Source organism: Phocoena sinus, chromosome 3, assembly GCF_008692025.1.
Source record: "Phocoena sinus isolate mPhoSin1 chromosome 3, mPhoSin1.pri, whole genome shotgun sequence".
NCBI classification, from domain to species: Eukaryota; Metazoa; Chordata; class Mammalia; order Artiodactyla; family Phocoenidae; genus Phocoena; species Phocoena sinus.
The window spans coordinates 96,954,510-96,969,660 of NC_045765.1; the positions used below are offsets into that span (position 1 = coordinate 96,954,510).

Genomic DNA, 15,151 nt, shown 5'->3' on the forward strand with positions numbered 1-15,151 from the left:
TTTCATCAATGTAGAGATGAAACAGTTTTTGTAAATACTTAAAGATTTTTTTAAGCATTTTTTTACTCTTTAAGAACGGGACTAAATTCCACAGTTTAAGTTGGCTGACTGGTCTCTCTCATACTATCTGCAAAGATACCGTGACATTTTTGGTCTTACATCATATGAAAGACTGTATCACATGGCTACAAATTTGATACCAATATTTTAAAGTTTCAGTTAAGCAAGTGGATAACCCATAAAATTGTTACATTTCTGGAAACTTCCTTCTAAATCCGTGTGACAAAGGTAATCTTTTCCTCACGTGGAATCGCCAGACCTTATATCATTTCTAAGTAGCACTCAGTATTTTCTCTTCAAAGGCACTTTAAATGCTTACTTTCTAAGAGCTTACAAATTTTCCATTTTGTAATTTAGCCTCAAGACACTTCCTATATACATGTTTTAAGAAGTGGCAATCAAAAAGGAAGGATTTTTTTTTTTTTAATCCTTGAAAATTTGGTCAAAAGTACCATTTAGTGAGGTCAGTCTTTTTCTCCATACTCTTAAGGAGTATAAGTTTTTTTTTTAATCATATTAAAATGCTAGTGTGACAACAATTAATGTCATTATGAGGGGAAAAAATCAGTCTTTTGAGTTGTATTGTTCTTAGGAAAGCAATAGATATCATAATTATTTAGACAGAAGTTATTTTTAATTATGGTTTCATGAATAATATAATCTAGATTCAATAAGTTAACTTGCTTCTTTTTATTGATCTAGGAACAACACTTTAAAGGTCTTGAAGACTTATATCCTTTATCTAGTCTTTTTTTCTTTTAAATTTTTATTTTAATTTCACACTTTAAAAAATATCAGATTCCCCAAAAGTTAATGTTTTACCACATTTCCAAATTTGCATCCTCTTTCCCACTTAAAACGATTTCTCTTTCTGAACTGAGAATAAATCACAAGTATTTACCCTTATGTACTTCAGTGTGCATTTCTTAAGAACAAGGGCATTCTTTTTCATAACCACAGTATAGTTGTCTAAATCAGAAAATTAATAGTCATGCAGTAATAGCATTAGTTTGTAGATCTTACTTAGATTTCATCAAATTACCCTAATAATGTCCTTTATAATAAGATAAAGTAAAATGCTGATCATGTATTGATTTCAGTTGTCATGTCTTTTTAGATTCCTTTTGACTAGAACATTTCCTAGTCTTTGTGTTTCCTGACATGACACTTTTGAAGAGTACAGACCAGCTATTTTGTAGAAAGTCCCTCAGTTTAGGTTTGTCTGATATTTCCTTGTGACTAGATTCAAATTATGCCAGACCTTAAAAAAACAGAATTGTATAAGATGTGATTTTATAACGACAAATCACATTCCTGTTAATAACTCTGAGATTTAATATAATTATTTAATTGTCATGTTTGCATCAAACAGAATACTTATCTCCAGATTCCCGGGTGTGGGGGGGAAAACTCTCCCAGGAGATTTTATATGTATTTACTAAAGAACAAACTTGGTTTAATTATTAAGGATCTTGTTAGTTTTGATGATTTAAGGAATCATTGATTATTCTAATATTGAATGAGAAAACACATAACATGTTCAACAGTATTGATCTGCTCTTTTCACAGTTACTCCTGAATGCCCACAGAAAGGAAGAAATGTTTTCCTCTCCTTAGATGAACTCGAGTTCTTATCACAGCTCATAAAATCCTTTTTGAAGTTGGAACAAAATGTTCAGGAATTATTTGAAGAAATATTTTTATGGCTCAAGACACCCAGGAATACTTCAGGTAGTATGCTCTTCTGCAAATCTATAATTCTGTTTTTGCTTCCAGCTATTAAATCTATACCCTTACCTGAAAAAATGAAAATACAGGACAGAATTCTTTAAATAAACATTAACTATAAAGCATACCATGAAATTACATTTTTATCCTTTATACATTGTAAATTCCATAGTTTTAATTGGAAAGCATCATAAGTCAATTTTGGATAATGGTCTTTAGTTAAAATACGATCAAAAAAATTTTTTTTTTAACTCAAAGAAACACAGCCTGGCCTTTGGAAATATCAAGGAGACCGAATGGTCTAGTAGCTTCTCTTTTGCCACTAGCAACCTGATGACCTTGAGCAAAATATTTAGTTTACTGAGATGACCAGTTTCTCATCTTTAAAATGATGATGTAAGACTAAGTTAATTTTCTCTTTATTTTCTTTCAGTATTAAGTGCTTTAGATTCCAATATATTATGTAGGGTTGTGAGAATTAAATGATTTAGTGAATGTAAAATATTTAAAAGAATGTCTAGCATATCATAAACAATAAATGTGAGTTGTTACAATTGTAATTATAATTATACAATATGTTGTTTTTAGTTAGTCTCAACAAAATCCTTTTAAAGAAAACTGTGCCATGTGTTCAAATAATGTTTCTAACAATTCAGAGGCATAATGGTTAAGACATGTTCTCTGTTTTCATATCTATATTTATAAAGATTTTCATCTATATCAGAGTGGACTATACAAAGTTCTCTTTTACATAATACCACATATTTTAAGGAGAGTAAATTTGAATAGTGGCTGCATTTGCAAAACAAAGTGAGGGAAGCAAGTGATTAAAACTCAATGCAAATTTCAAAACCTGATTTCTTAGTGAAAATTACATGTAGTTTAATATATTTACTTCTGTATTTCTTTATTTACCTAGCCTGGGCAAATAATGTTAGAAAAGTTATAGGATTGGAGTTTGTTTTATATTAAGCATAGGTTACTGGCCTTCTACGTTTCAGGTTAAGTTTAAGCAGCACTATTAAATTATAAAATAAATAATGTAGATTGTTTTTTCCAAATTTGGATATAATCTAAAGAAAAATGAGTGTGGAATATAGATTTCTGAATATGACAAAAAAATCAAATGGGAAAATAATAAAAACATAGGACAGATAATGTGAAAATTAAAAGATGGAATGAAAAAGTCGATTTATTAGTAGGTAATGTGAGCCCTAGAGGGTCTTCTAGATGGAACTAACTGGATCAAAGAGAGATCTGAATAGAGAAATATGATGTCCTAATTTTTGACAAAAATTTATTAGTGCCACAAGCAGTTGACGCTTGGTGTTGGTACTCATCCATCATACCCGGCTAAGATTTGGCGTCTCTCATCCACATCTCTAGCAGATCTTTTCTGAGGTGTGGATCAAAAAACAGAGTGAACTCCAAAGCATCTAGACCCCTATCCATTTGGATTCATCTTGTATTGGTCCTAGGCCAGGCCCTTGAGAAATAGCTCATTCTGAGAACTTTATTCCTCTTAAGGGTAGCATAAATTCAAAACTAGAGTTGTGTTAGAGAGGTATTCTAAAGATACAAAAGTTAAATAGCCAAGAACTGAAGCAAAGAGTTGACACACTGATTTCAGGAAAAAAGGAGAAAAAGAAAAAGCTGGTTCATCTGCACTGGATTGAGATCCAACAATGTTGAGACTTGCCAATGCTGTGTATTTGAGAGCAATAGTTATGATTATTGAATAAAATCAACAGAGAAAATATATAATTATGCCACAATATACAGTCTTACCCCAAATTTGTCATCATATAAGCAGCATGGCAGATAAAAGCAACTTCAGTATCACATTAATAATAGTGTACTATAGAAACACATTTGTGGATTATCAAACATAGTAAGTGGAAGGAAATTTGAAGGACAGCTGTAAGAAATGCCTAAGTATTAGAACATCCTCTTGTGATATATGTGTTCTTCTTTCATATATTTTTGTAACAAAGCCAAGATTTAATCTGCCATAATTTTATGTAAATGGATCCCTGAAAAGAATGATCTTGAGGGAAATTGTCAAGAAAAATCTTAAATGGTTTATTCAGTGTAGCCACGTTAGTCAATTCTTATCAAAAGCCTTGGTTTCTTAAATCAGGAAGGAAAAGATTTCTTGAATGATTAAAGAAACCAAATGAATCTTAAGTTATCCTGATAGTTAATGTTTTGCTTAGAAATCTTGTGTGGGAGAGGATGGGGAGAAAAAAGGTCAAGTCATTTGGTTATTGGTGTATTTGCTTTGATTGGAACATATTTTGCTAATAAATCCTGGAAGGAGTTGCCTAGTATGTCTATGTAACCAAAACAATGTGATGAAAAGTAAGGTTTTTTTTTCATTGTCCAGATGTTTTAAAAAATATTCAGGTGCTTAACATCACATAGAGAAAATATAAAGATGATTAACCAAATGTTTTACTTTTTACTTTGAAGTTTACTACTATAATGTAGATTTGGCCAACTTGGCAGTGCTTTTAGGAATTTGAATACAACGCAATAGATTTTGTAGAGACACAAGAAATATTTTCTGAGAAAGAAAAGATATTTAGTCATTATATTTATTTGCTTTTGTTTCGTCATGATTGGATGGTTTTCTAATTTGGTCATTTCAGAAAAATGATAGGACATTATTTCACTGTTATGGGATCTTACTGTATTTCTTTTAGGATTATCTTATGGAGTGGACTCGGGTTTGATTTATGGGGCACTTCTAATACTCCTTCAGAATAAAGCTGTTCTTCGGGCAGTTCCTCAAATTTTCCAAAGGTGGCATCTGAGATTTATCTAAACCAGGAGGTTTCTTGGCCCTCATTTTTCTTTAGCCCCAGCAATGACAAAAAGCAATGGCTGCTTCAATTGGATGTAAGAAGAACACTTAGGGTTTGTCTCAGAAGAATCAAAGATTTCAGATCTTCTGAAAGATTGTTTGTACTCTTAGGGGGTCTTAAGAGGGGTCAAATGGCTTCTAAGAGTTCCTTAGCTAGATGGTTAAGGGATTGTATTAGGGAGGCGTATGTAGTTAAGGTAAAGAGGCTCCTAGGGTTTGTAAAGCTCATTACACTAGGACTTTAGCTGTTTCTTGGGCAGAGAGGTCGAAGGCTTCCACATTGGAAATTTGCAAGGTGGCCACCTGGGCTTCTCTTCATACTTTTTCATAGTATTATCTCTTGGATGTAGTCTCTTCTACAGATTCAGCTTTTGGTGGGAGGTTGCTTGTGAGCCAGAAAAGAACAGTAAAGAAAAGAGAGACTTGTAGTTCTCACTTAGAGCTGCCAACAAGGCAAGTTGCTTTGTAGTGCACACAATGGGAGCCTATGAAGACCAATTTGGGTGTGAAAGTGGATGTCACAGGGAAGTACTGCCAACCTCTACTCTCTATGAAAGAAAACGGCAGTGTGGAAACTAACCAGAAGTGTAAAATGAACCACAGCGAACTCCATAGGCAGAGGCTGCTCAGCAGCTGGCATTCCTGTGACCCTCTGCCCTACCCTACTGAGGTCCTTAGTCTGGGCACGCTCTTAAAGAAACCAGTGTTGACTGCATGCAAATAACTATGTTTCAGAACGATGAGCCAAAAATGGGCTACCTTCTCTAGACAATGCTAATAAGTGTATAGAATGTCCAATGTATTTTTAAATAGGTGAAATAATTTGTTAAATGTTCAAAGAGCTCATAAAGTTTGACAATGCCAAATTTTGAAATTGACCATTTTGAATTCCAAACAAATATAAAAATGCCACAATTCGTTAAAATCATGAGATATCTTATTAGTCTAGATTCAGTGTTACTAATCCTGCCTTAAAATAATCCCTTTGGCTTCTCTGTATAGGATTAAATTTTTTAAAACGTTGTTAATTTAGAGGGGAAGATTATATTATACAGGTTATCATAATTGCTCAATAATTCTTTTTCTATCTTACTATAGAATTGCTCACCAGCAAAAGAAGTCTGGGGAAGCTTATCTTATTTTTTAGTTCATCTTGAAAATAGGTAGATGGTGTGTGTAAACATCAAAGCCCATTACTTTGAGTGAATAAGCAGAATGTATTTGGGAATGAAATGATAAATATAAGATAATTAACCTTTTTTATGAGTTTTAAACTATAGTTACACAATGGCAAATAGTTAGTTCCAAGAATAGACCTGCAAAGCTTGTGCTTTGAATTAATGTTATTTTTCCAGGGTGAATACCTTTTACATCAACTATTTTTATGACCTATCTGTAGAAAAGTAAAGTGACATTAAGAATCCAAGTGTTTCCTCTTCATGTCATTGACAACTTGATCTTTATTATTTTTTTCTTCTTTAAAACTATTTTCCAATAATAGTCCAGGCATGTAGTAAAACTTTTAAACAGGATAAAAGAATATATGGTTAAAATTAAGTCTTTTTCCACTCCATTTGTCTAGTTTCCCTTTCCAAAGGCAACTACTTCCATATATATCCCCATGTTAAAATAACACAAAATCTTGTCATACTATACAGAGATTCTTCTTTTTATGAACAATTATCTAGAAACACCCCATATTCAGAAAAACAGCTGAATAGTTTTCTATTGGTGCATGTACCATCATTTAATCAGCTACTCATTAATAGACACATAGGGTTGTTTTTTCCTCTTCATTTGCTTCCACAAACAATGATACGGCAAATTTACTTGAAGTATGTCTTATATGTCCTCATGTATATCTGGACAGTAAGTTACTAAGGTGGAAATGCTAAGTAAAAAGGAATGGTCACAGAGAGGATGAAAAGACAAAATGTAGACTGAGAAAGACATTTGCAAAATACATATCTGATAAAGACCTTGTATCCAAAATATACAAAGAACTCTTAAAATTCAACAGGAAAACAAAAAACTCCATTTAAAAATGAGCAAAAGATCTGGAGAGCTCACCAAAGAAGATATACAGATGGCAAATAAGCATATGAAAAGATGCTCAGCATCGTATGTCATCAGTGAAAGGCAAATTGAAACAAGGAGATACCATTATACTCCTACTAGAGTAGCCGAAACCCAGAACACTAACACCACCAAATTCTGGCAAGGATGTGAAGCAACAGGAACCCTCATTCATTGCTAATAGGAACGTAAAATAGTACAGTCTGTTCGGAAGACTGTGTGGTTGTTATCTCATAAAGCTAAACCTTGCCTTATGTGATCTAGTAATCACACTCCTAGGTATTTATGCAAATGAGTTGAGAACTTATGTCCACACAAAAACCAGCACATGAATGTTTATAGCAGTTTTATTCATAATTGCCAAAATTTGGAAGCAGCCAAGATGTCCTTCAGTAGGTCAATGGATAAATTGTGGTATGCCAATACAATGGAATATTATTCATTGATTTTAAAAAAAGAGATATCAAGCTACACAAAACGTGGAGGAAACTTAAATGAATATTGCTAAGTGAAAGAAGTCAATCTGAGAAGCCTGCATACTATATGATTCCAACTATAAGGTATCCTGGGTAAAGCAAAAGTATAGAGACAGTAAAAGATCAGTGGTTGCTAAGGAGAGTGAGGAGGGGGGTAGAGGTGAGTAGGTGGAACACAGGGGATTTTTAGAGCAGTGAAATTAATCTGTGTGATAGTAATGGTGGATGCATGACACTATGCGTTTGGCAAAGCCATAGAACTGCACCACGCAAAAAATGAACCCTAGCGCAAATTATGGACTTTAGTTAATAGTAATCTATCAATATTGGTTCATCAATTGTAACAAATATCCCACACCAATGTAAGATGTTAACAATAGGGGAAACTGAGGGCAGGGGGAGAGGGAGTATATGGGAACTCTGTACTTTCTGCTCAATTTTTTCTAAAAAGCTAAAACTGCTCGAAAAGCTAAAGTCTATTAATTTTTTTTAAAGCTATGGACATTGAGAGAGAGTTACAAGCCAGTTTTTCATATCCAGTTCAATTAACAATGTTTTTGTTATGCAGAATTGTTTTATGGCTTCTGTGTCCTTCTGAAAAGTCTCTATCTTGTATCTTTTGGAAAAAAATTCCATATTTTCTTTAATAGACTTATAGTTTCATTTATTTAAAAATCTGCTTAATCTGGATTTTATTTCAGTATTGAGATTGATCCTTATTAATAACACTAGCTTCTGCAAAAGATGTAATAAAATGCAAGCCATAGAGAAAGCATTTTAGGTTAAATGGTATAACACTGATCTAAAACCTTGTCTATGTTGTCATGTGTGTTGAGAAATGAAGCAGGATTCCTCAACTGCAATCCATGACCCCTTGAGGATCGTGAACGTGCTTTACAAGAGGGCCTGGGAATCTCCAATAGCACGTGTGAGTGTGTGTGCGCGCACACAGTCATATTGTGCATTTTGGATGAAGTGTTCTGTCACTTTAATCAAGTTCTATGAAGTGTTCACAAATCCAAAGTGATTAAGAAACACTAGAGTTGAGGGAAACTTTTCCTCAGAATTAACTCTGATAACATTTCTCAAAAGGTTGTTGTTATCGCCTACCAAATGGAATATTTACCTTTTGAGAGAATGTTTCTGTGGATTGTGTTACTTACGAATTATTCATGATTAAGCTCATAGAACCATATTTAGAAAAAACAAACAAATATCCCACATATTTTCTAGGTGACTATATTTGTCAGAAGCCCTGTCGATAAGAATCACTGATATTTGGAGATTTGTTTGCCCAGGATATAAGGAGAAACAGACTCTTAAGATTATTAAAATAAAAGAAAAATTAGTCGTGCTATATAATTCGTCATCATATATCAAGTCTAAGCAAAACCAAAATATAATTGCTAAGTCATTCATATTGAATTAAACTATAATTAATAGAACCATAATAGAAAATGGAAGGATCTCTTCGGCATATTTATTCATTACATTTTTGTAGATCTGTATTTTTCCCATGGAAAGAATTTCTTAATTCTGAAAAATAAAAGTTGAGGAAGTATTTCCATTTTAGAAGCTAGAGATCATTTCTTACCTGTCTCAGTGTTTGTGTTTTTCCAATGACTTATTGATAATCTTATTAAAAGTATGATTTTTCCTGATATGATGATGTTTATCCATGTGCTTTTGTTCTCTCTTGTTTCAAAAAAAAATATTAATGTGCTAAAGAACACCACTGGTTTTTAAAGCAGTACTTTAGAATTTAGCTTTTTAAATGAACAAAGAAATTAATATTTACTTTGTATTGTTAACTTATCCTACATTATTAACATGAAAATGAGTTAATGACAAAAGGATCTGAATTTTACAGATTATATATGCATATACATCAAATTTGAATATAAATAGCATATAAATTCCATCAAGTTGTATGTATAGAAAAGGACTCTATATATAGATCCTCTCATTATTGTGGTGGCAATATCACCCTACATCTTGTTGACTGTGTTCTTTGTACCTTGATGTGTTTGTATGTGTGTGTGTGTACTATGGATAGAGCTTTTCTACGTAATTAATTTTAACCTATTAATCACATCTAGTATGGTTTGTTTTTCTTAATGTAAGTTTGTGTGTTTGTTTTCTATTGCATAGAAATTTTGGAGACATCCAGTAGAGAAGTTGTAATAGAGAAACCTAGAACAAATGAAACCAGTATTCCTTCAGAGCAATTGCTACCAGTAAAAGAGGTAAGTGAGGAAAAATGGGTGGTGGTTTTTTATTCATATGTAATAGCATCATCATTTTTATATGACTCCTTTATGAATCAATATGTCTTGAGTTTTACCCTTAGCCACTAAAAAAATAATTCCTGGTTGAAAATAGTCTTATTAATTTTGATGAAAGTTGCATTTAGTGGGAACACTGCTGTGCTGCACAGTGTGTCCCATGCAAGGAGTAGGGAGCTGGCAGTGAAGAGATCTTTGTTCTCATCCCACTCGGGGTCTACACCTTGAGAATTTGGACTGTAGACAACTGTTGAAAAGTGAGAAAGTGGAGATGAAAAAGGAAAGGAAAGAGGAAAGAATAGTTTGAACTGGCCTCTTATTTGAGTGTGCCTAGCATGCCCCTGTTTGCTCTCAGATCCATTACCACTCTTCCTCTGCTCCGTTCTGTATTGTAGAGAAAAACCTCTTCCAGGCTTTTTTGCTTTCTGGACCTGGGTAGGTTTGGCCAATGAAAAGCACTAAGGGAAGATTGGAGGGAAGTTCTTGGAGAGAAACCAGAGGATTTCTTCCCCTTGCTCTGTTTTAGAGAACATCTCCAGGAGTAGCTGTGACTCCTTCATTTCTTCCATGCTGCTCCCCACACACAGTCCTATCTCTGAGGTTTCAGGTCCGCCTGGCAGGTCGGCCTCCTTCACTGGTGGCCCCGGGGACTACACTTGCATAGCACTGTTCCCATTCTTTGTTCCTCCAGCCCTAGGAGCAGTCGTAGCTAGTGGTAGTGGTAGTAATAGTAATAAAATAACTGTCTTGCTTCATGACCCATGTTTGGCTCCTCACGTCTTCTATCACCTTAGTAATTAATACCTTACATTAAAATTCTTCCTTTCAAAATACTGAGAGTGGTTTCTATTTTCTGAATGGATCTTGACTGATCTAGTAGGTAAACCTTTAAAAAAGCAAAAGAACATAGAGTTTTAACAGAGTTTCAATGTAGAAAGCAAGGAAAATAATCAGAAAAAATGCAAAATTATACATTATGTTTTAACCAAAAATCAGAGTAGATATTAAGAAATTAGCATTAGGTAATAGAAGAAAGGGATTTAGTGGGTAGCTCCTTTGTACACAGAACAGAAAACAACATTATTTCCTCTTTTTTTTTCTTGGATCAACTAGTAAATCTGATATATTCTAACTGGAAGGTGTATAATTCCAAACATCAAATGGGAAGAGTAGAAGTAAGCCAATGATATTTTATGTAAATAAATAGACTTCTAGGAGGAGATTTGAATAGTAAGTGTTTTCAATTTTCTTTTTAAGATCAGCTATTAACATGCTTGGTTTTCCTTTTTTTTTTTTTTTTTTTTTTTGCCGTATGCGGGCCCCTCTCACTGTTGTGGCCTCTCCCGTCGCGGAGCACAGGCTCTGGATGCTCAGGCTCAGCGGCCATGGCTCACGGGCCTAGCCGCTCCGCAGCATGTGGGATCTTCCCGGACCGGGGCACGAACCCGTGTCCCCTGAATCGGCAGGCGGACTCTCAACCACTGCGCCACCAGGGAAGCCCGGTTTTCCATATTTTGAAGAGAGAATTTAGGAGGTAGTATAATTACATATAAATTACCATGTGCAAAGGTAATCATCGTGGCACGCACACACGGACAAAAAGTCACTGTGACCATGGCAATTTTCCCCATAACATCTTGCCTTGAATGCATGAATGAATGATTTTAATGAATAGACATGCCCTGGTGGGGGAACAAAAAGCAGAGTTTTACTGTTGTTTTTGTTGTTTTTAATTTTTATGAAGGTAGATTCCTTTTTATATTTCTATCATAAATGCGTCCCAAGAAAATACTGTTACAGCACAGAACTATACACATGGCACTTTCAAAGTTTCACTTATGAGAAAAGAAATTATATGAGCTGAGTAGATTCAATTATTGATTCATTTTATGTAAAAATAAAATGGGAGTTGTATCTTTAGGCAGGCCCTATGATGTTAAAGGTCCAAATAAACTTTAGAAAGGAAATTTCAATTACATCTTAATTATAAGCATAATGAGAAGGAGAGCCACTTTTTCTGATTATAGAGTATGGGATCATAGAATTTTAGCTCTAGAAGATGAATCACCTTTATTACTTTGTACTGCATGTATATGAAGTACAAAAAAAAACCATTAAATTAACGCTTTGTGGGATTATGTATACAAGAAAATTAAGCTAATGGTCATCTCTCCGTAATTTTAGACTGAAAGGGACCGTAGAAATCATTCAGTTCAGCTCTTTTATTTTTCCAACAAAAAACTTGAGATCCAGAAAAGTAAGTAATTCAGTTAGGAATATCAAGCCTAGCGTCTTCTGAAGTTGCAGTAGGTAAATTATTGCTATAAACAAGATTACACTAAAACAGGAAAAGTTTAATCCTAAGCATAGATTCAGCCTACTATCCATAATGCTTTTATACTTTAGAGAACATTAGAGGACTTGAGGGGAATATACATTTGTAAACATACTGCCACATGAGCCAAAGACCAAAAGAAAACAAGAAAACACCACCACCCTCCACCCCAGCCTCTCCCACTCCCCATACACAGAGCAATGCAGGTCATTTTAATTCCTCATTTTCTGGAACAAAAGTAGTGCTGCTTACCACTTTGTGGGTGGAGAAACTAAGTAAAATTCTAAAGAAATAAAAATCTAGAAACACACAATGGTATATTTTCTCTGAGAAATTTATTTCTTATTGCTATTTTTTTGGCTTGTCTGGATTTCTGAAAATGAAAAAGAAATAAAAGATTGAATATTAAATGCTGTCGTATGTTGCAATACTTGTTAACAATAAACTATAAAAAAAGACTATAAAAATCTAATGTAGGCTTTATTAAATATATTGAATTTAAAGCCTCCTTTATGTGATAAATAGTGAGTGGAACTTTCAGCTCTCATAAAGATGGTTTTATTGAACTATATTTAAGAGATTAAATTTTGAAAAAACAAAGTTTTTGATTAAATCCACTGATGAATTAAAATGAAATGACAGTATATTACTGTGTGTAAAGAATGCACATGTTTCTGTATATTGCTTTATTCACTGAGTAATATTTTTAGGTTGTAAGAATGGCTTTTACAGTTTATCAAAGAATACCTACATTCAACATGCTGAACGAAAGTAATACTTTTATATCTATAAAATAGAACAACACTTGTTGAGTTAAGATTGATATAACTTCATATAAACTTATATTTCAGGCTACTTTACTAAATTTTGGCTGGAGAAGTGCATTTAAAGAAGTGTCTCTTCCCATGGCACATTGTATAACAACAGCCATTGAAGACTTTTCCGCAAAAATTCTCCAACAGGAACAGAATGAAAGGTCTTCAGCTATGAGCTATGCTTTGAACCTTGTAAATGTCCAGCAAGTTTGGCAAGATAGCCGTGTGGTTCCTGAGGCAGACCAACCAAAGAAAATTGCAAAGGCAAGTATCAAATGAAATCCTTTCAAATTAGATTGGCATATGAGATTTTTTTTTTTTTTATATATACGCCATTGCAAAGGGAACCAATAGAAAAATGATGGAGTCTCTTGGGAAACACTTGGCACTTGACCCAGTACCAGTTTTCTTCTCTGGTATCCATGGGCCACTGTGCTAGCAAAAAGGACTTAAACCTGCTGCCAACTTTTTGCTCCATGAATCTGAGGTAACTAAAGAGAGGGCCTCTGTGACTTCCTGGGGGGCTGAGAAACTGCTTGTTTGGGTTATACCTTTGAATGACTCCAGGAGAAATTTAGGAGGTTGAAGGAGTTACTGTCTTTTATTGGTTTGGGCAACTTTTAAATCTTTATTTACACCTTAGTGACCATTCCTTTAACATCAGTCTTGCATCTGTGTTCTGAGAGTCACAGAACATTCTGAGAAAATAGGAAGTAATTACGGAAATAGAGAAATATAGTTACTCAGCATTAAGTCCACAGTGAGGTTAGCAAAGTATCGTTGAAATTTTTTCTCTTCAATAAATTTATTTATTTATTTTTGGCTGCATTGGGTCTTTGTTGCTGCACGCGGGCTTTCTCTAGTTGCAGCTACTCTTCGTTGTGGTGCACTGGCTTCTCATTGCAGTGGCTTCTCTTGTTGCGGAGCACAGGCTCTAGGTGTGGGGGCTTCAGTAGTTGTGGCACGTGGGCTCAGTAGTTGTGGCTTCTGGGGTCCAGAGCGCAGGCTCAGTAGCTGTGGTGCACGGGCTTAGTTGCTCTGTGGCATGTGGGATCTTCCTGGACCAGGGTTCGAACCCTTGTCCCCTGCATTGGCAGGCAGATTCTTAACCACTGTGCCACCAGGGAAGCCCCTGAAATGTTTTTGAAAGAGAGTTTTTAAAGGTGGCCTTAATCCCCTATTGCCACCCTGAGGCTCCAGAACATTCCCCAGGGAACACTTTTGGCCGACCTGGAGTGGAGGCAAGTTGCGCCTTCCCATCCATCCATCACGCCTCCTTTGCCATTAAGAAGGAGTAAATTCACAACTAGTGAAAAGCTAAGTGCATCACTTCTGAGAGTTGCTGACTCTTTACCAATAAGAAGATGCTATATGAGGTTGTCTCTGATGCTTTTAGATTGTTTAAGTTAAACTGATATAGCCTCATTTATCTGTGATGACTAATTTAAAAAAATACTTCTATGAAAATTTAGCGAAAAAAACCCAGGAATAAGTTAAAAATAATGTAAGCATGGATACATATTTTCTGAGTTCTATTAACTACAAATAAAAGTAATTTAAAGCTATTTCATGAGTTTTTCATGATGTCTCTCTAGTAAGCATAAGGTTTGACGGTTATATACAGAGAAGCATCATTTTGGTATTTATTTGAAATAAAACATATAACTTTCTACAACAGAGAAATCGATAATTATAAAGTTGTGTCATTATATTTATGTTTGATGCCAAATTCATTATTTTGGAATTTAGCTCCCCTGTACATAAATTACACGGTGCTGTCAGAATACAAATAACTCAGTGCTACATTTATTTCTCCCTAGTTTTGTTCTGACATCATGGAAAAACTTGACACAATCCTTCCACTGGCTCTGGCATGCAGAGATGATTCTTTTCAGGAAATTAGAGCAAACTTTGTGGAGGCCTGTTGTAAAGTGGCAACAGCTGTCCTGGCCAGACTGCAAGAGAGAGGCAAGGAGGTTCCTTCCAAAGCACCCCTGAAAAACTTGCACATGCTGCTCTCCACAGCAGTGTATGTCTTCCAGCATTTTATGCAATATGATAATTTGATGAAAGAAAATACTAAGAAGTGAGTGTCATTTATATTAAGTTGATGGCCGTTCTTAAAGTAACATGTAATCTTTGGATATCACAGAGGTGGAATTTTGATAATAATATTTGAGAAGAAGAAAATAATAATCAACATGGTGAATTATTTTCATTTGTTTTGACTAGGAAATGTCAAAAAGGTAGAGCGTGGGTTGTGTTAAACCAGATATACGGATAGTAAGAAGGATAGGTATTCCCTCTAAAGGCCCACTCAGATGACCCTTGCATTTCCCATTCTCTAAACTGGAGCGACTATTTTCGGCATGTTGTTATGACATGACCAAACAAACCCTTTCCATTCTGTAAGGCACATTGTACTGACTACACTGAAAAGGAAAAAACAAACTTCTTTTTGTCACACAAAACAGTATTTGTGGAAAATGCCCTTCTCTTTTGTTCCTAGG

The 15,151-nt window shown here is 34.5% G+C and overlaps 1 protein-coding gene across 2 annotated transcripts in view; it reads left to right on the forward strand.

Moving 5' to 3' along the window:
* Window positions 1-15,151, forward strand: part of KIAA0825 (KIAA0825 ortholog) — a 416,193-nt gene that overhangs the window by 124,118 nt on the left and 276,924 nt on the right. For both annotated transcript variants that reach the window (XM_032625775.1, XM_032625773.1), the window contains 4 exons: window positions 1,630-1,791; window positions 9,358-9,452; window positions 12,678-12,905; window positions 14,462-14,727. In XM_032625775.1, the coding sequence (XP_032481666.1) occupies window positions 1,630-1,791; window positions 9,358-9,452; window positions 12,678-12,905; window positions 14,462-14,727 (751 nt within the window). The remainder of the gene's footprint in view (window positions 1-1,629; window positions 1,792-9,357; window positions 9,453-12,677; window positions 12,906-14,461; window positions 14,728-15,151) is intronic.